This window comes from Patella vulgata, chromosome 3 (genome assembly GCF_932274485.2).
Source record: "Patella vulgata chromosome 3, xgPatVulg1.2, whole genome shotgun sequence".
In the NCBI taxonomy this organism is placed as follows: domain Eukaryota; kingdom Metazoa; phylum Mollusca; class Gastropoda; family Patellidae; genus Patella; species Patella vulgata.
In genome coordinates this window covers 51,115,779-51,140,482 of record NC_065881.2, presented here as the reverse complement: position 1 = coordinate 51,140,482, position 24,704 = coordinate 51,115,779, and the positions used below count along the sequence as shown (strand labels likewise).

Here is a 24,704-nt window from a genome sequence, read left to right as displayed (position 1 = left end):
GTTATTCCATTTAAATACAAAAAATTATTAGACTGCATAAACCATCAATGGTCCCCTGAAGGCCGACTAATTAAATTAGTGAGTAGTATTGAACACCGGATGCTATAGTAATTTAGAAAGGCAGGATTTGCATTATTTATTAAGTGCATTAAATTTCAATAACAACAACCATTTTACAGACAAAATGCCCTGAAAAGCAAAATGACACTTTAGACAATCAATCAATTGAATATTAAAAACATCAATTATTTACATAGAATTACATGATCAGTGGAAATGATTGCTGTGGTCTAGCAGAATTGGGTATTTTCCCAGCTAACCTTGACACATTTCAAAGAATGAATTCCTATTATAAACGTCTTACTAATTCTAGTATAGACAGTTTTCCTAAAAGTATTCTTTTACAGTCTGCCTTCATTACTGATAGCAACCTTATTGCAAACAATAACATTAAATATTCTTGGACAGCATCCATAGCAAAATTATATGAATATTATGATCTCCCTCATAACCCCTCGTCTTCAGCAACTAAACTAAAACTTCAAACTATATTCAACCATCAATTGCAGAACTAACTAAATCAGGAACCAAACTGAAAACGTATGATCTTTTACCAATATGTACACAGGAAATAAAGCAGATACAATACATTATTCCTCTAATGATTCTGTTGCATTGAACAGATGTTGAATCCAAGTGTGTGTAAAACTGACACTAGAATTGTTGCATCTAAGAATATAAATTAGGACTCGTGGGCAAAAGGGATATAGCTAGAAGTACCGTCTTTTCTTTGGCTGTTAGATTGAAATTGTGTATTTTTGGGGCTACAGGGATGTCATGTTAACTGATAGTCATCTCTTTATTTCTATAAAACTACTTTTTTTTTTTATTTCAGAATGAAAATCAGCTGGTACCATATCAGACTCAATCTACAAGTCAGTTATCAGAGAAGGAATTTAAGGAGGCTGTAGATAATATTGTTCCAGTGTGTAATGAGAAATTAAGAAAAAGACTTTATTTTGAGGCTGAAAAGGCAGTTGCTGTGGATGATGTAGAAAATGCTGTTTCTATAATGAGGCTAGCTCATATCCTTTTTACATAAATTTTGTATACTCACACCCTAGACCTATTAAATTCACACTTAAATACACTTGAGTTCCTATATAAATTCCCTTTATTGATCACAAAATTCAGCCCTGCATACCAATACAGTGTATAAGTTCATGTGATCTGTACACTAGCTTCAAATGAAACTATGTAACGTAATGGCATCTGATTTATAATCAGATTGATCAGTAAAATTAACTACTTGGTAGGTATATACTTTTTCAGAAATCAATGTCTCCATTCAAAACATACATTTTATAAAATCTCATGTGTGCCCAAATTTATTATTTATTACCCTAGTTAAGAATGTGCTGAACTAATTATGATATATTTCCAAAGCCACAAACAACAATCAGCATGATATGCTATGTAGAAACAAAATGGGCTACTTCAGTCTTGAAGACTAAAGGGGAATAACTCTTACAAAAGTTTTTGATTTGGTGGTAAACCTCCAAATATTCTTCTGACTTTAAAGTGCACATAAGATGGTCCCGGAAGATTTGAGATACGTGTAGCCAATGGTTACTATATCCACTTTACGGCAAGTTCACGCCAATCTGGTTGAAATTAATTCAGTTATCTTCATTCAAAGTCGTAAAAATAGACCTTCCATAAAAACGGCTTTGCCAATTATCGAAAACACTCTTAATCCCCTCAGACGCCAGTGATGTCACAGTGACCGAATGCATATTCGGAATGTTTATTCCTTAATTACCTATATACAGCCGGCGTGTGTATTCTTTAACGCCTGAAGGATTCCTTAATCTCCCTAATTAAATAAAACAATTGACTACGGAATAATTTGTTTTGTAATTCATTTTAATTTAAGATCCAATTTAGAGTGCCTACAACTTTTAAACTTTGAAGTCCTGAACTCTTAATTAATTTTTTACAATATGGAACTTATTGGACGAACACTTTTAATATGTAAAAAATATACGGGTCCAGTTATGTGGTTTTTACTGCGAGCACTTCGCTTTTCCACATAAAGTGTAGTGTCATTAATATCTGTCATTAATTAATCAATTCGACTATAAAAGTTATACAGGCATGGGTCATAAATTAATTTCAAGTTGGTGTTAGCAGTGAGTGTTAGTGGGATTAAGAATGTTGATTAGGTAATTATCTTTTTTTACGCCGGCCAGATCAAAGACATCACTCTCTGTGGAACGTGTGCGTAATACCTCACGAACGAACTAATGGTAGAATCATACACACACACATTAATTGTATAAAATAAATTAAGTTTTACTAATAAGTTGTTTAAAATTACTATATACCCAATAATTATTGCTCACCGGTGTTTTTGTAATCAAGTAGCCTCGTATTGTTTGTTGATTGGCGTTTAAACAACATTTAATTGATGGATGGATTAACGTTTTTGATACTATTAGGTTATAATGTCTAACATCGGTTATCTTCTTTATAATAAAAGTATTTTACAATTGCATCTCCTATTTTAACTTTCATTATGACAAAGTGAGAAGATGACCCGCCCTCTCTTCCCACGACAACGATTTTCAAGACATTTTTAAAACCGTGTTTTAAAGTGATTTTTAGATATACAAGAACTTTTAATTATTTTAAATCTGTTTTAAAGTGACGTTTAGATATACAAGAACTTTTTATTATTTAGTGTTTTTACCTAACTTCTATTTTTTATTTAAGTAAATAACTTAATCAAACGGCACCAGGAACTCCACGAATGATCCTGTGCAATTTTCGCGGCGAAGTTTAACCTCATTTACTACACCTGTAGTACATGGAACGGTATATGATAATAAGATACCAAGCGTTGATTGGCAGAGAAATGAGTGCGATCTATTGTACATGTTATGCATAGTCATCGGAAAATTCCATATTCACTGTAGTTGTTCTTTATGTATAGAAATGGTTATTATTATTATATATAGCTAATAATGAATATATCGACAAATGACTGGCACCATTTGTATTTCTGTACTTAAGTTTGGGATATCAAGTATTACGGGGTTATCCAAATTACCGGTAAATGCGCTAATTTCTTGAGTCATCTTCATTTGACACGTGGCCTATTTAAACAAAGGCAGCTTAAATTAATCTACGGCATGATACGGCATTTTAAATTCACTCTAAAATATTCCAATCACAAATGTCTAATCTATACCAATGAAAGACGATAATTCGGTGATTATGATTAGGCCAGTCACGTGGTAATTGGACCGTCAATAGACGCTTGCCCAGTTGCCGTGTGTATTGATAGTGCTATATTGTACGTACGGTGAGATATTGTATAGATAATGTATATCCTATGTGTAGTGCCTGTGACGTCACAAGCCAATCAACCGGATTAAGGTCGTAATTGAAAAATCGAAAAGCGTTTTGGCGTGTCAGATACTTAAACGTTAACAGCAGACTTAATTTTAATCAGATTGGTGCGAACTTGCCGTAAAGTTGATATAGTAACCATGGGCTATACATACATGAAATTTAGATTTTTGATCTTAAGTGGTCTTTAATGTTAATTTATTGCCTCTTTGTTCAGATTCAACCTTTTCCCAAATTTCTTGTGGACTGAATGCTCTCCACCAAAGATTGTATGAAGTTGACCATGGAAATTTTGAGATACACATACCATGAATTTATATTGAGCCAACATGCATTTAACATTCAATATAAAATGGCAACTACATATATATATATATCATTATCTATTGATTTACTGCATTCTGAGTATAGATACAGTTGGACATATTATAGATGTTTTGATCACATATTTTGATTATAGCCTGTAAATAAACATTAGATTAGACATTTAAGCAATAAATAAAAAACACTAAAGTGATAAATAATATTGACCCATTCTGTTATCAATGAAAATTAATTCATAGATCTGTATGCACAAATAGACAAAATTATAAACGTTGTAACAAATATCTTCAATAAATATTTAAGATACAATATTATTTTTTGGGGGTTTCATCAACATGTTACCTTATACCTTAACCTAGTTAACAGATCTGTACATATCTAGCCCTCTCTCAAACAACACATGTTATTAAAGAGACTATGATGAGTAAAATACTGGAATCTAGACGGCCATCTAGTACTATTTCTAGTATTGGTAAGTTTCCTCTTCAAGAATATTTTTTTCCAATGTTTTGACTTCATTATCACTACATTTTCCGCAAGTTAAACTCCAGTGTTTGTACACGTTAGCTGTGCTAAAGGCAAATCCCATTTTATGCTAATTATTAGACTTCTAGCTAATATTACCAGTTAACTTACTATTTAGAAAATCTGATATTAACCTTTTGAATGGTCCTCCCCTGTTCCTGGGGTATGACAAAATTTGTCATATGAACAAAGATAGGTCCCCAAAACCTACAGTAATCTAAAAATTTGTTAATCCCTTGATTGATCTTACAAGAATTGATGTCGCCCGCATTATCTTATGGCTTTTCTCCACACTTTTCCCATTTCACTGCTGCTGGAATGTAAATAAACGTCATTTCTATCTCTTCAAGGATACCATTACCCCAATATAGCTTTATTTTAAATGTGAATCAAAATGATGTTACATAATGTAGTTTAAATCATAGATGTTAACTTGACTGTATTATATACTGCATTAAAGAATTAAATGCATTAAAACTGGTTTATGGGTGCATGTACATATTGAAAGTTAACAAACTAAATATTTGTATATTTTATGTAGGTGGTACAAGTAAAGGATTAGACACAGTTATACAGACTAAGATAGAAAAGCCATTAACACTTACTAGTATTAAGTTACTGGGTACACTTGTTAACAGGTAAATTATCAATGATAATATATAATCATATCCTATAATGAATAAATCCTACACAGTCCTGCTTAAATTTGGAAATGTTGATCCGATTAAGTTTTAGAAAGTGCTCTCACTTCAGTCATATCTGCCAGCCATGACTGGATGTCAGTGAAATTGGCTGACTGGAGGACTTATCTGTCAGTCAATTTACATTGGCCTTAGAATTATAAAAAACTTAACCTTAGAGTCTTTTTATACGCCCACATTTTCATGTGGACGTATATTGTCGTCGCCCCTGCCCGTCCGTCCACCATTGTTTGTGAACACTCTACAGGTCATAATTTTTATCCGATTTCAACGAAACTTGAAATATAGGTTTATCTCTCTAAGATCTTGTTTCCTTTCAATATTGGCATGTATCGGACTGTAACTTCATGGATTATGGCCCATGATTGTACGAAAAAATCATGTTTTTAGCTTGTGAACACTGTAGAGGTCACAATTTTTATCCGATTTGGTTTAAACTTGAAATGTATGTTTATAAGATCTTGGTTCCTTTCGATATTCACGTATATCAGACCATAACTTCCTGAATTATGGCCACTGATTGTACGAAAAATCGCGTTTTTAGCTTGTGGACCCCATAGAGGTCACAATTTTTATCCGATTTAAAAAAAACGTTACAATATATCACCGTTACACCCTAAGGTTGGTTGAGTTTGAATTTCGTAAAAATCGGACCGAAACTGATGGACAAAATGGCCACCCCTCATTCGCAAATAGTGTCAAAATATTGTGTTACAGGGTTGTAGACTCTATGGAGGTCACAATTTTCATCTGATTTTCATGAAACTTGAAATGCATATTTATAACCCACAGATCTTGGTTCCTTTCGATATTTGTGCATATCTGACCATTACTTACTGAATCATGACCCTGATTGTACAAAAAATCGCGTTTTTTGGCTTGTGGACCCTATAGAGGTCATAATTTTTATCTGATTTAAAAAAATGTTTTAGTAATTCAACGTTACACCCTAAGGATGGCCGAGTTCGAATTTCGTGAAAATCGGCCCAAAACTGACAGACAAAATGGACGTCCGAGTTCGAATTTTGTGAAAATCGGCCCAAAACTGACAGACAAAATGGCCGCCCTTCGTTCTCAAATAGTGTAAAAATATGGTATATCAGGGTTGTGGACCCTACAGAGGTCACAATTTTTATCCTATTTTGTTGAAACTTGAAATGTAAGTTTATAACACAAAGATCTAGGTTCCTATCGATATTTGCGCAATTTCCTAAATTATGGCTCTTGATTGTAGAAAAATCACTTTCTTTTTAGCTTGTTCTCTATCCATCGGTCGAAAATGTGGGCGTATTCTGCCTGGCAGCTGCTGGTTACATTTAAGGAGGGTTGGATGGTCGAATGTATCACAAGGTCTGTCATTGAGTCAACTTGCGTGGTTTCAGTTCTCCGGTTGTGCGCAACAAGGAGTAATTTCCTGAATTATGGCCCTTGATATTAGGAAAAATCACTTTCTTTTTAGCTTGTTCTCTATCCATCTCTCGAAAATGTGGGCGTATCCTGCCTGGCAGCTGCTGGTTACATTTAAGGGGGGTTGAATGGTTGAATGGTTAGCGCGAGCACGCTGTATCACAAGGTCTGTCATTGAGTCAACTGGCGGGGTTTCAGTTCCCCAGTTGTACGCGACAAGGAGTAGGGGCGCCTGTCTACTCTACCTTCATGGGTTTTCTCCAGGTCTTCCGGTTTCCTCTCCCTGCTAAAGACCCCTACGCACAAGCATATTATTGAAATAAAATTGAACAATATGTTAGTCCCAAAATGGCATAGTTTGTGTCAAGTGGAGTTAAATCCCATCTCTCTCTCTCTCTCTTTTTTTTTCATGTAGTCGATTAGTGCTCTCTTGACCGGTGTGGTTGGGTGGCCGATTGGTTAATGCGTGCGCATTAAATCAGAACGTCTGTCATTGAGTCAAGTGGCATGGTTGCGATTCCCTGCTTGTACGTGACAAGGAGTAGGGTCGCCTGTCTTAGTTTTCTCCAGGTCCCCCAGTTTCCTCCCACTGCTAAAGACCCCTATACGCAAGCGAATCATTGAAATAAAATTGAACCGTGTTAGTCCCAAAATTACCTAATTGATTGATTGACTGCAGAATTTACTTACGATGAAATAAGAATTATAAAGAATTCAACCTTAAACCACAATAAATTTATAGCTTTTACATGTAAAACCATTTAAAAATATATTCAAATATTCGTTTAATAAAAATTGACATATTCTTTGGAACAAATATCTTGCTAATTCAAAGTATACTCAATAGGTCAAATAATGACTGACTATAAAAATTTTGAAGTAGCCATCATTATATAACAATTTGCTATAGACCAATATCAGAATTCCTTTGATTATGTAAACAAAATAGGTTGAAATTGTATCAGATATCAAATTCAAATGATTGCTTCCAGTAATATTTAAGCGCTGTTGATGACAGTTCACAATTATCTGTCCTTATCTGGATAGATTTTATATAACAGTATAATATAGTTGTTGTTGATCTAGATAATGTTTATTGTTCTATAAGGTCATTGTTTTATTGTTTTAATCTACATTATCTTTATTTTATTTCTTTGTAAGCTACACCTCTTTTTTCTGAATTTTATCTTTCAAGCCCTGTAAAGTCTAGTTTCTAGGCTATCTGAATGTATATTGGTTGATAAATAGAGTTATAACTTACAGTTTATTGTGCAGCTATATACATGTATCACCCAATAATGCATTTTAAAGGCAATATCATCTGCTATGATATTTCATGGATATACAGGTCGATGTTGACTGTATTTGTCCTCAATAACTTTTGAAGAAATCAGGGGATGATTAGAATGGCTTGTCGGTCTGTCTGTCCATCACACTTTTTGGGACACAATAACTCTGCTTCTAACTAACTGAACTAGAATGTAGGTGTTTATGAGGTAATTGCCTTGGGTAAGTTAGTATTTTTCGCCAATTGGTTAAACTTTTTAGGGAAAATACTTGGCTTGACATTGAGCTAGAATGTTCAAACTTGGTGTAGGTGTAGATTTGGTGAATGTTTTCATGGAGTTCAATCATGAGAATTTTCTGCTTAGGCTAACATTTGATTGCTCAATGCTTTATTGCTCAATTTGGGGATTGAAATGGGGGGAATCAGTCTTACTATTGGCTTGTTTATTTTGATTTGAAAAGGATATTGATATCCTTTACAGCTCAAACATTAGTTACTAGCGTGATAATAAAATAAAAAACCCAAGTTGTATATTTTTTTTCTTACTTCATGGTTTCAATAGTCTTTATATTCAATTATGAGTAGGCTGAAATGCTGCTGCTTTCGTTTGTTCCTGAAGTTTTACATCCACTTCCACCAAGGGTGATATCGTAGACAATGCTGCTGCTTTGTCATAATGTCCCTCTTATGGCAGACTAATTGGCATATGCCTTTCTTCAGTATCCTAGTTGGGTCAGAAAAGTAGGATGTTCAGTTCAAGCCCATTTCATGCCCTTTTTTCATTCACCTTGGTATGATGTATTTGATGGAAAAACTATCCTACTTAGCATATATTGTTTAGAAACATGCATGAAATTTTGATTCCCATATTGTATGTCTCTGACTATAGTTAATCCCAGTGTTATCAACTATCAAGGCTAATAAAAGATGTTTTAGCCCCTGGTTATATTGCTAAAATTATACATGTATTGTTATTGTTCTATCATTACAGGAGAAATAAACAGCGAAAGAAAAGGTTACAATCACAAGAAGATAGCATGGAGTTAAATATATAATCTTTCATATATTTATAATAAAAAAGACTGTGATAAATAAATTATTATATTAATATAGTATGAATTAGGTTTTCTGTTATATATTACCTTACTTCCTACATAAATATTGCTCTGAATGAAATATAAAATTTAAAAAACTTCTATCAGTGTTGTTAATATAGAAGATAGGTTGCCAGGCAACGAAACATACGCCCACAGCAGCTAAATCGTCCGGGCAGTCAACAAGAGTTGTCGCATATTTTTACTTTTTTCGGTAATGAAACATTTATAATACACTAAAATCTGATTAAGAGCAACAACTCAGAAAACCATGCTAATGTTTTGTATACAAAACTTTTAATACTGTATCATGGATTTAGCTGTTCCAAGTCATAAAAATTCATTGAAAATCAATATACTTGTTCGTCTCAAGATCTTAAACTCTGTGTATCAATCTGAAGTCAATCGGATATTAACTTTGGCCTCTAGAGCGTCCACAAGATTTTTCAAAGTGATCAATGGCCATAACTTTGGCAGTAATTATCAGAAATCTTTGAAAATCAATAGGATTCTTCGCCTCGTGACCTCAAACACTGTGTATAAATTTAAAGTCAATCAGATATTAACTTTAGCCTTTAGAGCATCCTCAAGGTTTTTTGAAGTGATTAAGGGCCATAACTCTGGCAGTAATTATCGAAAATCACTGAAAATGAATAGACTTCTTTGTCTCATGACCTTAAACACTGTGTTTTAATTTAAAGTCAATCGGATATTAACTTTAGACTCTAAGAGCGTCCACAAGATTTTTCAAAGTGATCAAGGGCCATAACTCTGGCAGTAATTATCGTAAATTGCTGAAAATCAATAGGATTTTTCGTCTCATGACCTTAAGCACTGTGTATAAATTTAAAGTCAATAGGATATTAACTTTGGCCTCTAGAGCGTTCACAAGATTTTTTGAAGTGATCAAGAGCCAGAACTCGGGCAGTAATTATCGGAAATCGCTGAAAATCAATAGGTTTCTTTGTCTCATGACCTTAAACACTGTGTATAAATTTAAAGTCAATCGGATATTAACTTTGGCCTCTAGAGCGTCCACAAGATTTTTTGAAGTGATCAAGGGCCATAACTCTGGCAGTTAATATCGGAAATCGCTGAAAATCAATAGGCTTCTTCGTCTCATGACCTTAAACACTGTGTATAAATTTAAAGTCAATCGGATATTAACTTTGGCCTCTAGAGCGTCCACAAGATTTTTTGATGTGATCATGGGCCATAACTCTGGCAGTAATTATCGGAAATCACTGAAAATCAATAGGTTTCTTCGTCTCATGACCTTAAACACTGTATAAATTTAAAGTCAATCGGATATTAACTTTGGCCTCTAGAGCGTCCACAAGATTTTTTGAAGTGATCAAGGGCCATAACTCTGGCAGTAATTATCGGGAATCGCTGAAAATCAATAGGCTTCTTCGTCTCATGGCTTTAAACACTGTGTATAAATTTAAAGTCAATCGGATATTAACTTTAGCCTCCAGAGCGTCCACAAGCAGGGCGACGACAATATACGACCACATTTCAATGTGGGCGTATAAAAAAGAAGCCAAACACCACAAATCAAACTTAAACAAGTGGTTGCTGTGCAAGAGATGGACAGAGAACAACCTACAAAAGCAAAATAGCACTGGAAACTACCCTCAATACACCTGTGGGCGATTGGAAAATTGCGTAGGACATGTCCAGAATATACAGGCGCGGAAGCATCCATGATCTAATGTGTGTGCTTTGGATGAGATTTAAGGTCTTTCACAGTCTTAGACTACTTAAGAGTCGTGTGGCCACCTCTTGGTTTTCTCTCACTGATAAAGACCCTATGCACCAGCGAATTGTAGAAATAAAATAGTACCATACCAAAACTGTTCCCAGACATCAGCATTTCCACATACTCTTCTTTAAATTCCAATTGTCAAGGGTTCTTTTACAAGCACACCAACATTGCTTGCCAGGTCTAAAGCCCTGTATCATTGAGATGGGGGAAACCACGATGGAAAATCCCGCGGAAATTATCAACAAACATCGTGATAAATGGGACAGCACCGTACTTAGCCATCCTGGCTCCTACAATGGTGTTGACAGCAATATACTGCCACATTTAATATGGTGGTATAATCAGTAATTTCATACCTCATATTTATTTTTTATGCTTTAAGAAACATCTTTCCCCCAGGTGTATAATATTCATCACTGTTCAAACAAGTGAATGCTGTATATATCATTATCAATCAACAACAGAATACTACATATATAATTTTATCAACAACTTTATTTGTCGAGACCATAATATAATAAAAAGAAATAGCACACATGAAGAAACTGAGGGTAGGGTATGGGGCTGACATTTCCTAACTCACTTTTCTAGAGAGTTGCAGATGACAGTACCCCAGGTTTAACTTTAACTGGTTATGTCACAGCTCTTCTCTAGCCCAATTTAATTAAATGTCGACTCACTTTCTATTTTCAAATTTGTAAGACATTTTCATCTTAATTCATTGGTTAATTTGTAATAAACATTGTTAATTAGGGACATTTCAAATTGAACCTGGATAGTTTGCTTTGCCATCTGCAACTCTGTATACAGAGTAATCATTATAACTATTAATGATTTCTTGAGTTGTCAGATGTGCTACTAACAGCAGGTATGTCATGCTATCATTTGTTCTATGGATATATCCGTGAAACCATAATGAAATTCAAGTCCCATATCTTGGAGATGATTGATAGAATTCAAATATAAAAAATACAAATTAATGTACATCAACTATGAACAATATTTAAACTATGATGTGTCACAATAACTAACATGTTTAGGTTGTTAACACAAATACAATTTGATTCAGGCAAACCATTAAACCCTCTCTTAAAGCAAAAAATCGTGTCAACCAATACAAACCCAAAATAGATATTACAAGTGAAGCAGCAAAGCGTAAGGGAGCTGAAAAAATCAACATTACTACACATTTTTATAACAGAATGTCCATGCTTCGAACAATTGAGTTAATTCTTAGGATTGCAATAACATATGCTTATTCATCCAGACCCTTTGATAGTCTACTAGTATAATAATCTCTTATATTTATTATTGAGGGTCTGTTGAACAAGAATTGGAATTGTAACCTTCTCAGAAACTCATTATCTTTCATTCATTTAAATAAACACGGAATCAGTTTGGTTGACACTGAACTGGACTAGCAAAGAGGTATTTGCTTAACACAAATCCATTTTAACAATTTTGATTTCCTGGTCCATTATCAATCTTCAACAGTAACAATTCAATTCATGAACCAATTATTTGCATAATAAGAACTTTTATACAATAAGTTTATTAAATGTGCATGCAACATAATTTACTGGTATTTTTCTAAGCTAGTCAAAAGAAATTTCGTTCAAAATTCTATAAAATTCTTTTGAACAAACTACCGGTATGATATAATCCTCTAAGCTATTTCAAGCCATTTCTTTGGTTTTAATGCACCATTATCAGACTTGCCTCAACAAATAATTCTCAATATAACTAGATGATTTAAATTCCAATAGGGAAAAAATATTTAAACAAACACAAAATATAATTTTCACACATTTTCTTATTTTTAGTTTTTTTTACTGTCTTGTTATGCATGAAAGCATTCAATGTGTATACATAAACATGTAAAATGGAATGAATGCTCAACCGTCACCCAGTGAAAACCCGTTTTATGGGGCAACTTCCTTCAAGAGTCCCCCATCACCTTCAGACACAAATCTCTTACGGCCTCTGAAAATGTAGAAATTTAACAATTCTAAATATATAATCACAAGAAAACCAGAATTTCTATGTTCTAGAAATTAGTTTTTATGGAAAAAGATCACTTGTAAATAAATTGTTTTTGTCAAAATTTTCAAGGAGTAATAGTTCCTATCCATTAGTAAACCTGAATTCATTTAAAACCTACCTTTGAGGCAATTCTTTTAGTAATTCAGCTGAAATAACTGATTCATTATAACTGACATTTGCAAATTTTTCCAAAAATGAGTATGCATTTGGTACATCTAAACACAGATCTGGCATAGCTGCATACACACGTTTAAATCCCTGTAAAAACAAAATTTAATTTTTACTGTAACCTCACCAGGAACATCAACTGCCAATAATTTGGTATAAATCATTTCAGATTTCTACTTAAAGATACATCATGTAAGATTTAGATAAAGAGATAGTCATTCTTGCAATAATAGTTCAAAAATTGATAATTCAAAATGAATATATTGAAAATTTCTTTTAAATTACTCTATTGCCAGTGAAGATATTATTAGCCTTTGAAGGCTTGACAAGATGTGTACATTAATTGCAATCACCGTACTGGTCTCGCTTCTCCATTTTGAAATTAAATCAAAATATGGCTGGAACCCTTATCTACTTAATATGGGAGATATCTGATGGCATCAAGAGTTGGTTATGGTCTTGTTATGTTAATAAATGTATAATTAATAGTTTATATAATATTTCAGGCAGAAAGAAAGATCTGCAATACGCAGATTTGTCTCTTGCAAGATTATGTTATAACTTGTGTGTACTTAAATCATGATAAAAGACTATTAGAAGTAAATTAATTTGATCAATGATGTAATGTGTTACTCCAAGTATTCCTAGCTATTTAGTATCAGCAACAGTATCTAAACTACAGGATTAACTCGAGGAACAATTAATCTGAATCTGATTGATGATTTTAAATAACAAGGATCATTATAGACTGAATTTCTACACATATTCTCTATTACCTGAACAAGTTGATCTGGAGTTATTATGACAGACGTGACCAATGATTTGAGCAATTTACACATCCTGACCATAGCCCGATTGGTTGAATTCTCTAACATCATCACTACAGCCTAAATAGAACAAATCAATAGAAATAAATAAATGGGATTCATTAAATTAATGAGAAATATCAAAATTAAGCAGAATAAAAATTTACCACCAACTCTGGCATATTGGACATGGCATTGGAAAATTCAAATTATCTTGGCATATATAGTAAAACTGATATGTTATTTAAAATTTGATATCTTGAGAAAAAAAAAATGCAAGTGATCAACATTTCACACAATTAAAAAAATGATGGATTCTATTAGAAATTAAAGTTTAGAAATTTCAAGATTTGTGAATGTAAGAATTTATCATGTTTACATACATGCCAACCTGAGGAGATTGAAAATCTGAATGCCTTGTATTGAGGGTAGAGCGAGGACCGCAGGTCCAAGTTCGATCGGTGCAAAGCACCGTGAGCGCTGGAGGCGCCGGAGGCTTGGAGGGCGTGGGGTTTGGGCCCCAAGAAAATTTTGAGAAATTAGGACCTATTTGCAGTACCTTGTATTATTGGATAAAAACAGCTGGTGATTTAGGTCCATGCATCTGAGGTTTTTTTTTACCTATTTTTATACGAAAGTGTTTATTATCCTCATATATGCTTTTGGTCGCTCAAGTGTTTTTTAGTTTCAAAATGTTTTTTAATGTCCGTAATACCACCGTAAGCAACACATAAATCACTCCTACAGACTAAACAAAATGCGAATTCGTCGCCTCTACGCGAGGACGTAATGGTTCCTGGAAATTCTTTGCCGTAAGTTTCCCGGTATTTTTGTCTGACATTTGTTTCATTTTGTTTGTCTTGACGACCGACACGGAAGTAGAAGTCGTAAATTATTTATACTGGGTTTTATTTATAATTGTAATTTGTTTTTTTCACACATGGAATACAGCTTGAAAACATTTTTTATCAAGTAAGAAGGAAATATGGCTAAGGAAGAAGTAACAACGTTACTGGCAACTACGGTAAACCTGCCGTGTACTGTACGAGTATGCGAGAATGGCTCCGCGAAGCAAATAATATCCGCCAAGTATGCAAATTAGGCACGGCCTAATCTCGATTAGTCCAGACATATTAGCTTATTTCATTTTATATTAATAATAATCGAGAAAACTGGAGACATGTTTTCGGCTATTTCCGTTGTTTTACCGCAAATTATGCAAATGACGGAAATAACCACATGACATTTTGATCTTGATTAGTTCAGACATAATAGCTTATTCCATTTTATATTAATAATAATGACACATGTTCTCGACTATTTTCGTTGTTTTACCGACTCATACTACGATCACCGACTCATACTACGATCACTCGGCAAACCTCGGGAGAGTCCGGTACCCTATTAGATGCGTAGAATCTGTCGAGGTTTGCCGAATGATACTACGATAAACAGTATCGCCATCAGATTCACAACAAACAGCGAGAATGCCGAGACAGTCGTCAATGTAAAACTAAAACGAGAGGGATTTTATCAATCAAAAAGGTCAGGAATGAAATATAATAAATTTCTTCCAATAAATTTTATAAAACGGAATTATAAAGAGTAAAATCGGAATTCAGAATTAGACTCAGAAAATCGGAATGATTCTGACAAAATCGGAATAGTTGGCATGTATGTGTTTATAAAATGTAATGCTAGTTACAGACTTATTTTATGATCAACAGAGAGAAAGTTTGAATCAAATGAAACAACTTTACCTACTTATCTCCAAAATATGAATAGTTGGATGCATAACGAAGAAATGAAATATATCCAAAATCTGTCTATATGAGTTACCATGGGATTGTTCCTTAAAGTTTATTAGAATATACAAAATAAGAGTACAATTAGTTACCTCATAAACCAGCTCATGATGGAAATGGGGCACTTCTAATTGTTTAAGACATCTTGTAGCTTCGGGAATATCACCCGATGAAAGATATTCTTTTAATAACATCACCATCTAAAAGAAAAAAAAATACTGCTAAGTTCAATCTAAATTTATACTTCAGGGGCAGATAATTGATCAATAATTTACTCACACATGAAGCAATGTATACTGCATCTAAGTATTGCATAATGGGTTTGTCTTTCTAAAATTGACTAAAATTTCTCAGGGCCCATTGCATTGGTCAATTTAAAGGACAATATTGGTGCCAGTCATTATCACATATGTGATAGAGCTGGTTAAACACGTTCCAAATATAATTTTAACACAGTGATCATTGCTACGATAGCTAAGTAATACAGGTTTCCTGAATCGGAAGTGACGAACGCCAAAGGAAAACACGAATCATACCTCTATATAACTGACTGATGTGACGAGTGATAACAGACACATGGCCGAATTTCTGCTCACTAATAATTCCTTCGAAGACCAAAAGTTGTTATATGGGACTGTAAGAGGATACCTGACAATTCAATAAAGTAATTGAATGTCATTAGATAAGAGAACACAAGAAAAATAGAAATAGTCCGTACATTCCCTTGTTTATATTCATTCTTTCCTTTATACAAACATGGTAATGTACTGACTTTTTCTGTTTTTCTGTGTTCTCTATCTAGTGGCAGTCAATTCTTTTTATGAATTGTCAGATATCCTCTCCCAGTCTCACACAACAACTTTTGGTCTAGGAAGGAATTATTAGTGAGCAGAAATTCGGCCGTGTATCTGTTATCACTCGTCACACCAGTCAGTTATATAGAGGTATGACTCATGTTTTCCTTTGGCGTTCGTCACTTCTGGTTCAGGAAACCTGTATTACTCAGCTATTGTAGCACTGATCTGTGATAAAATTATATTTGGAACGTGTTTAATTAGTTCTATCACATATGTGATAATGACTGGCACCAATATTGTCCTTTAAATACTGTAAAACAAGCATATTTTTCAAAACCCAATTTTCAAAAACACAGCAGCAGAAGATTATATTGAGTGTTTTGTTTATAATTAATGATGAATGCTTGATATAGCAGTTAATTGCTAGTGAGAATCTTATCAATCAAAGCTTTTAGTTTATAAATATATTTACATTTTTAATGAGAGATTTAACTGGACGGATACCTCCTCCTGTTCCCCAGATATTATCTAGGCGAACAATACCATGTCTCTGATTTAACAAGACATCAGCTTTCTCTAAAGCTTCCCTAAAAAAAAAAACAGTTAAAAAAGAAATTTACAGTTTAAAACTACAATTAAAATTATTCTTTACTTGATTACTCCCAGTCCCACATGACACAGCTGTACTAAACCCGGTTTTACTGTGTATATTTCATTATCAGGCCAATCAAATAAAAGACTCAAATTTTCTCAATCACTATATATATGTACCTTAAGATATTTTGACTGAGTAATATAATTGTAAAAATATATACTAACCTGCTTTTGGCACATTCTAGTTTTCCTTTATATTTGCTGATGTATTTAGGTGGAAGACAGTCATCAGCAACAGCCCTAGCAATAAACTGGCCCACAACCTAATTATAATTTGAAATGTAAGATATATCATAATGCAATGCATCTGGATCATCTATCAAATAGATGACACATGACACTCATTAATTTATTTTTTCATAAAGCATCGAGCAATGAAATTATTTATTAAACTGCTTGACAAGAGCACAAAATGCTCCTTATCGAACTTAGTCAAGTTTTTGATGTAATGAAACCAAACATCAAGTTCAATCACTCTCACTCAATAAGGATGAGAGTTATCTTGTTCCAAAGCAATGACAAATCAAATTGCTTCCATCTGTTTTGGCTAAGTAGAAAATACTCATCATTGCACTTAGTCCCATACTCCTCGCAGTGTTTAGTTTGATTATACCTAATCCCACTAAACACTGCTTTAGTTTAACGAAGGCAAATTTCTGTTTCAAATTTTGACTGGTCAATGGTCTGATTAACAACCAATAGCTAACTGCGCTACAAAAGCATTACGCTTAAAACAGAGCTCCAAATTGGACTAACATACTTTCACCATTTTTAATACCTTAAATCACTGTTCAAAGTTTTAGGGAAGACCCAGATTAAACGCGGGGCTGCCATGTTGCTGTACTTGGGATACATTTGATTGAACGGGAAAAATTGACACACTCCCTCAAAAGCTCAATTATCAGAAGCCAATCCAGCAATAGCCAGAGAGAGATTTCTCGAGCCATTGCTTCAGGAATATGACTTAGCATTGATATAATGAAACTAACCGCCAAATTCAAGAGCTAAATCTGCCTAATGCAGATCTTTCGTTCGACCTAAATTGGTATATAAATCATTAATTAGACATTAATTTACTACATGCCATTCCCATAATCAACTTTCTAGAACTTCGGATGGTATTGATTCTCAACAGATTTAAATACGATTGGCAGATAATGATTTAATTTAAGAATGGATAACGGTAGAAATGACAATTAAGACTACATCATTCAGCAAACGACGATAACTCCGCTCAGAATGCAGTAATTTGACTGAAATTTTCAACATATTCCCTTTTCATTCTATAGTGAGAACAGTTAGCTCTTCATCTAAATCTTACATAATGCATCTCTAAGAATCAAATTTATTGCGTTCAAGAGTCTTGCCCAATCGAATTGCATATCTCTGCAGAAAAGGCTCATTATCGAACCAAGGCAAGGTATTTGTGTAATAAAACTATACACCCAAGTTTCATCACTCTCTCAATTAAAATCAACAGGGTGTGCACAACTCAGAACAATTAAAATTTCAGGAGTTTTCCCCGAGTTATACACCAGATTCCAAGAGTCCCTGTATAGAATTCTACATCATAATGTATTTTTTTTACTCTTGACGAACATTTTTTCAGGAGTTTCAAGGAGTGTGCGAACCTAGATCATACTTTAACCCCTCTCACTCCGTTACTGTTTTCCAAGGCATCAACAAATCAAATTGCTTAGTGAAGACATTCACCTAACGAACATCTCCACCAAGTTTGAATATTTTACTTCCAATAAAATAATTGCAAAAATCTGTGGTATCTAACAGGCTCATGGAATTTGGTTAAACACCCGATGTTTGAACTCTTATGACAACCAGTCATTAAAAATAGTAAATATTGATAAATGATAAACATACTATTGGAGCATCTGGAGTATCAATAGTCAGATCCGATAAAGAACCAAGTAGATCATCAAACCCAGTAGATACTTCTTCTGATGTTAGAAATTTACCATACAGATCTGATATCAATACAGATGTCATCTCCCTATGTGTAGCTTTTCTGTCCAATGCCATACTAATTACTAATTCTACCATTTTTGTTTTAGAAGGTCCCAAGTTCATACAATCTAATTCAGTCTGTTAATATATAAAAATATCTTAAAATTTAGATATATACAAAATCCAAGTTACATAAACAACATTATACATTTGTAGATACTATGAATGTATTTACAATTAAATCTCTTCTGTAAACACAGACAAAAGGATTAATCTAATTTTCAAGTTGCATAAATATCTGCACTAATTATAACACTATTGAATGTAAAACTAATCTAATTTTCATGTTTTATTAATGCTTAGTAACATGTTTCATAGTCCATCCTATGAACTACATTATATCTTTATTTCTACAGAAATTTTGTTAAAAATATATTATTAATATTTACCAAAACAGCACTAGTATCACCATGTTCAAAATATTCTAAAATAAGTGGTTCAACAATTTTCTCAAAATCTTCTTTAACAATAGGGGGATCAATGGCTTCAACTATAAATTTTTCCTGCAAAAAAGAATGTAACATCTCAATTACCGGTATATCATGTCTATTAAATTTTGAAAGGCAACTATAGTATATTAGATTCAAAATTCTGAATTTGTTAGTGACATGCTATCATCTAATTTCTAACTTCTATTCAAATTAAGACAATGACAATGTATAGTATAATCAAATTTCTTTATGTGTTCATCGTAAATTTTAATTCTATTTCATCTTTTTTTCAATTATAAAATAAGAATAATTTCCCAAAATAACTACTTTTGCATTTAAGTTATGTAATCATACCTGGTATTCACTAATGTGTGATGGACAAACAAACCCATTTTAATAGTCCCGTGATTTCTATTAAAGCACGGTGGAGGGGGGGGGGGGCCAAAATAGTTCTATAAATTTACTGCACCTCATTATCAGAATCGTAGTTAGGGTCATGACTATCATTGCATCTACCATCTTCAAACATTTCAACTCCAGGTTTTCCCCATACACCTTTACCACCAGCACCACCTAAAATAATCATTGAGAATAATAGGAAGGATAACTTTATAGACTTTACAAATTCTTGTTAAGAGTTACAGTCCACATACAGTTTCAAAATCAGTTCAATTTCATCTATCTATACAGCTTGTTAAAGGTGCCAGTAAGCCAAAGCAATTTATAATTTTCTTTTTACTAGGACTACTTTTGCATTTAAGTTTATGTAATCATGCCCAATATTCACTAAGACTTGAGAATTACTAATCATAATCTTGCACTGTAGGCCAGCAATACAAGGAAACAATATGGTAAACATTATGACACATGTAACAATCTTATGACGGATTATTTTACTGTGACTGTGCTATTTACACTGACATTTCATAACAAGGACATACACAATACAAAAGCTAAGTAACAGAAACATGGCATTTCTTAATACATGTATGATACACAAGTACCTAATTAACCACATAGATTGTGTGTGCCTAGAAATTAAATGAAATGGGGTTTAATGTCCTACTGTATTGTTTAGCTCCGACTGGGCTAATGAAGACAGGCATACACCATACAGTGTGCTATGTGGGAAATTTGCCCGGGTAGCGGCACTATAGCCTACTCTTATACCGAATTCCAACTGCCAAGGGATCTTTTACATGCATGTCAATGATTGTATACACGGGACCTCGGTTTTCCGTCCAATCCCAACGACTAGACGGCTGTCCTTGTCAGGCCCTCTGTCCTGCACCACTGACCAGGGTGAAACCGCGTTGGACATCCTGATGAACTTTCTCGGACAATGCAGGGATCGAATAGATTGCTAGACAGTAGCTAATTCAATACATGTAGTTACTTTTTTGATATAAAATTACAGATACAAAGAAACATATCATCATCATATAAAATATGATGAAAACAAAAATGTCAAAATCTAAGCTATCATGGCTGCCGTTGTCAAGTGTTGGTAAATGTTAACAAAAAGGCTTGTTTCTGAATTTTGGATTTATATTAGAATAATAAGTATTTTGAGGGTTTGGTATAGCATTTGTTACCTAACTCGTAACTATAATTTTTGTATAGCAAATTCTTTTCTATGGAGTACCATTTGCAACACATCATGTTCCTATCAAACATTCAGCTGGACATTTCCACATTCAGTTATGGGCTATTAGTGTACAATTTAACAAAGATTAAATACTGTGAAGAGTGCGAATAAATATTGAATAAAATGTATTACAAAGTATTTTAATGTAAAACTTACATGTATATAAATACATATGTCCAATGTTTTATTGTCAGTGTATCTTTATGCTTCCTGGCAAAAAGTTTCGAAGGGTGAATTAAGCCATAAAAATATTAGCAATGTGTATTCATTAAGCCTATAAAAATAGTTGAAAACAAAAGGAGTTTGAAGGAAGTTTTGATGCAGTATTTACTATTTTGCAACTATACCCGAAATATTTCATCCAGATGATGAAAAAATGGAGGATATTTGAAAAAAAAGTTTGATTTTATGGACTTGTTGTGCTAAAACAATGATAGTTTTCAAAATTTAAGTCTTGATGGTTGTAGTGTATATATTTAGACATCTGTGTGAGACTTTGTGACTTCCCATGTTGTGTTGTTTATCCTGTAGCTGTGCAGTGCTGAATTGTATAATTGCTTCATATTTTCAAAAGTTACAAATTCCAAAGACATTATTTTTGATTTTCAACCATTTTTTTTATTGTTCAGTATGATCTCAAGCACATTTGGATACCAAAATACGGAAATACAGGCACTAAGGCTGTTATGAATGATTTTTTGAGACCCCCCACCCCCCTCCAATTCCAGGTGTTGTGACAATTTTTGTCACTTTACCTTGCCCTTAAATCACTCAATATTTTAGTAAACTTAGTGATTGGAGGGGCTACTTGTAGGTTGGTGACTGAGATAGTTAAACATTACATAAGCAAAAAACAGCTTCAACAGGTTAAAATTGCCAAATGATCACTAATTTGTTTATGGTCTAAAAATAGAAAATGACCTTGACCGATTTTTATGTAAACATTGACTGACTTATTAAATAAACGATTGGCTATTCAATTGAGCGTACCAGTGCAATGATACTTTCAATCGGCTTAATTTACTATTATGGCTTTTTAAAATTAAAACCTGATCTAATTATTAAATATATGTGACAACTTTTGAGTTTTACAGTTCTGCATTGCACAAAAACAATACAAATACAATGCCAATGGTGGTGGGAATCCCGTTAGTGCAAGGCAAGCTAGCAGCAGTCACATTGTACATAAAACACCTATTTGACCTAACCGTTAGATAAGTCAATAAAGATAAACTCTGACATTATTTCTCTTGCAACCAAAGAATCATTTAAATAAAGAACCTACAGTAACCTTACATGCAACAATTTGTCTAGTTACCTTTCTTCGGTAGTCCCCGTCCTTTTCCGTTTCGTGACTTCTTGCTGTTTTTCGTGAACGGTTGTGGACAAGTTGGTTTAATTTTATGATGGTTGTCCGTTATTAACACATTATTGTCTGTTGACGGACTTTTTCGCAAGTTTAGCCTCTTTGATTTTTTAAAACTCCTAACATCTTTAGTGTTGCTATCATTCGATGAATCTTCGCTGTTGTCTATATTTCCATTCACGTCATTGACAATAATATCGCCATCTTGGACGCCATCATCGTCTGGGGTTATTTTTTTACCATTTTTCAAAGACATACTGTCTTCGTTAAGAGTGGTTTCGTGTGATATGCTTTGAAATATATGTTCTCCACTTGCAATTACCGATGCCAGGAAAATCTCTAGTTATGTCACAATCTAGCGTCTTTGGAATCTGGATATAAACTTCGTTATCAAAAGTGTTTACGTCCCTTCGCCTGGCTTCTTTCTTCTGCACTGTTTGGCTTCGATTGGCTGATTCAGCACGGCCTATCCCGGGATTTTAGAGCCTTGATTTACCAGACGTTAATATCTGCAATAAAATTCAATCTGTATTAATAGACTGGATAATCACGTTTGTTGTTTCAGAACAACACGACTGAGCTGTTGCTGACGACTGTTTTATATTTGCCCCACATTGTCAATTATTAGGAGAATAAAGTTTTACATCAAACCTGTCAAATCGCTGACTTACATTTGATTTATATTTAATACGAAACAAAACAAACATGTACCTTCAGGGTTTGTAAGGTAACAAAAATTTGAGATTGAAAAGTAATCTAGTTACTTAAGGTTAAAGCAATGGACCTTAATTATTATAAATATAATATAAAATTATAGCCCCCCCCCCCCCTATTTAAGGTCCATGCTTAAAGTTAATAATCCAATGTCAAGCCTATATTAGTTGAAGAAATGGGTACGGTATAGATAGCTTACACTGAAGTTAATGTGAATGAAATGTTGTCAGTCCCAACAGACCGAAGTACAGTGCATGGGCAAGGAGCTGGCTCACTCTATAGACAGTAATTACCATGCAGGATCGGGGCTCGGGATTCGATCCTGTTCTGGTGTTGTCCGAGAATTTCGGAGAAAGATCTCCGGGATTTTCTGGAGGTTTCGCCTTGCCAGCTGTGCTTAGGACGAAGGGCCTGACATTACAAGGACAGTGCCTAGTCATATACGGGTGCTACAAACAACCGAGATCCCTTTGCCTTGTGTACACTTCATGGCGTTCACGTAAAATAACCATTACACGGGTTAACTATAATAGGCTATTGCAAACAGATGATTTATGTCTAGCTACATTTTTATGGAAACTTGTTGTCGCCATTTTATACTCTCTACTTCTCGAATAAATAATTTTCTACATATATATATGTTACAGTCAATTTGTGAAATCAGTCATTTCATGTAATGACTAAACGAATCAGTCATTTCGCGAAGAGCCTGTGAACACAAGGCAATACGTGTAATGACTGAAAATTCCAGACATTACACGAAATGACTAAACATCATGGGCAGACATTACGCGAAATGACTGAAGGACTGTCAAACCACAAAAAGTCACTGTATAACATTTATTGACTTCACATCCAACGTTAAATCATACATTGCAGAATATTAATTATAACGAAATATTAATTCTTTTAAACAAAATATTAATTTACTGAAACGAAATATTAATTCGTTGAAATGAAATATTAATTTCATCACAAAAGTCTTACTGTCAAATTACTTTTTAAAAAAAAATCCCGACTAGGTTCATCACTCAAGTCACTTGTTTTTGCAGAACAGGCTGCTATGACAGCGGCTGGAGCATTTGATTTTCATTTTGAAGCATTTGCATCTATTCGTCCCGCATCTCTTGGAACCTGCACAATTGCACCTGTCCACCGCAGCTGGATTCTTTATGTACAGCCTGGCGAACTGTTACCGTCTTTGTAAGGTCTACATCAGATTCTGTAAGTAACTGTTGGGGACACAAATCAAACTGATTGCGTGAAAACTTCCCTTTTAGAATTCCTGCTTTCACACAAATGGTGTACATGTTATTCTCATCGCGGTCGATAATTATTCCCAGAATATTACGTGGATCACCACGACCTCTATCCACTAGAGGGATAGGTACAGCTGCGTTGTCTCCCACCTGGCCAGTGGCTAGTTCCACTCGACTCCTCTTGACCATACGCTGAGCTAATTGTATCATCTGAGCAGAGCTGGCACCATTTGGGCCACACCAGCTTCAGTTCAGAGATAACCTCAGCTGTAAATTCACTTCCATTGTCGCTCTGGAGGATCGATGGGGCACCGAGAAGAAGAAAAATATCCAGTAAATGATGGGCAACCTCAGCAGCACGTTTTGAGGTTAATGCTCGTAGAATAACAAATTTGGTCAAGTGGTCTTGATAGACCATGATCCACTTGAATGAATTTTGGGCCATGGACTGCATATCAATCAGATCAATT

The 24,704-nt window shown here is 34.0% G+C and overlaps 2 protein-coding genes across 2 annotated transcripts in view; one reads left to right on the top strand and one right to left on the bottom strand.

Annotated features, from left to right (window-relative positions):
* LOC126815600 (uncharacterized) overlaps positions 1 to 8,774 on the top strand; it is a 32,717-nt gene extending 23,943 nt beyond the window's left edge. Inside the window, exons 20-23 of the mRNA XM_056099483.1 lie at positions 896 to 1,086; positions 4,104 to 4,210; positions 4,805 to 4,901; positions 8,651 to 8,774. Of these exons, the coding sequence (XP_055955458.1) occupies positions 896 to 1,086; positions 4,104 to 4,210; positions 4,805 to 4,901; positions 8,651 to 8,714 (459 nt within the window). The 3' untranslated portion in view covers positions 8,715 to 8,774. The remainder of the gene's footprint in view (positions 1 to 895; positions 1,087 to 4,103; positions 4,211 to 4,804; positions 4,902 to 8,650) is intronic.
* A 2,224-nt stretch (positions 8,775 to 10,998) lies between these two features.
* LOC126815611 (programmed cell death protein 4) lies at positions 10,999 to 22,716 on the bottom strand. Its single transcript, XM_050541339.2, has 10 exons — positions 22,214 to 22,716; positions 19,717 to 19,820; positions 19,206 to 19,319; positions 18,673 to 18,894; positions 16,960 to 17,057; positions 16,613 to 16,727; positions 15,436 to 15,543; positions 13,509 to 13,619; positions 12,683 to 12,822; positions 10,999 to 12,504 (listed from the first exon to the last, which is right to left on the bottom strand). Exons 1-10 carry the CDS (start codon positions 22,515 to 22,517, stop codon positions 12,444 to 12,446), a joined length of 1,377 nt encoding a protein of 458 aa, XP_050397296.1. The 5' UTR covers positions 22,518 to 22,716; the 3' UTR covers positions 10,999 to 12,443.
* Positions 22,717 to 24,704: the final 1,988 nt, after the last annotated feature.

Bases quoted from the DNA above. Each gene is read 5' to 3' on its own strand.
- LOC126815611 (XM_050541339.2), bottom strand. From the start codon at position 22,517: ATGTCTTTGAAAAATGGTAAAAAAATAACCCCAGACGATGATGGCGTC. The intron at 19,821-22,213 runs GTAACTAGACAA...TGATTATTTTAG, and splicing joins ACGGGGACTACCGAAGAAAG to GTGGTGCTGGTGGTAAAGGT. The intron at 13,620-15,435 runs GTAACTAATTGT...TGTTCTATTTAG, and splicing joins ATCATGAGCTGGTTTATGAG to GCTGTAGTGATGATGTTAGA.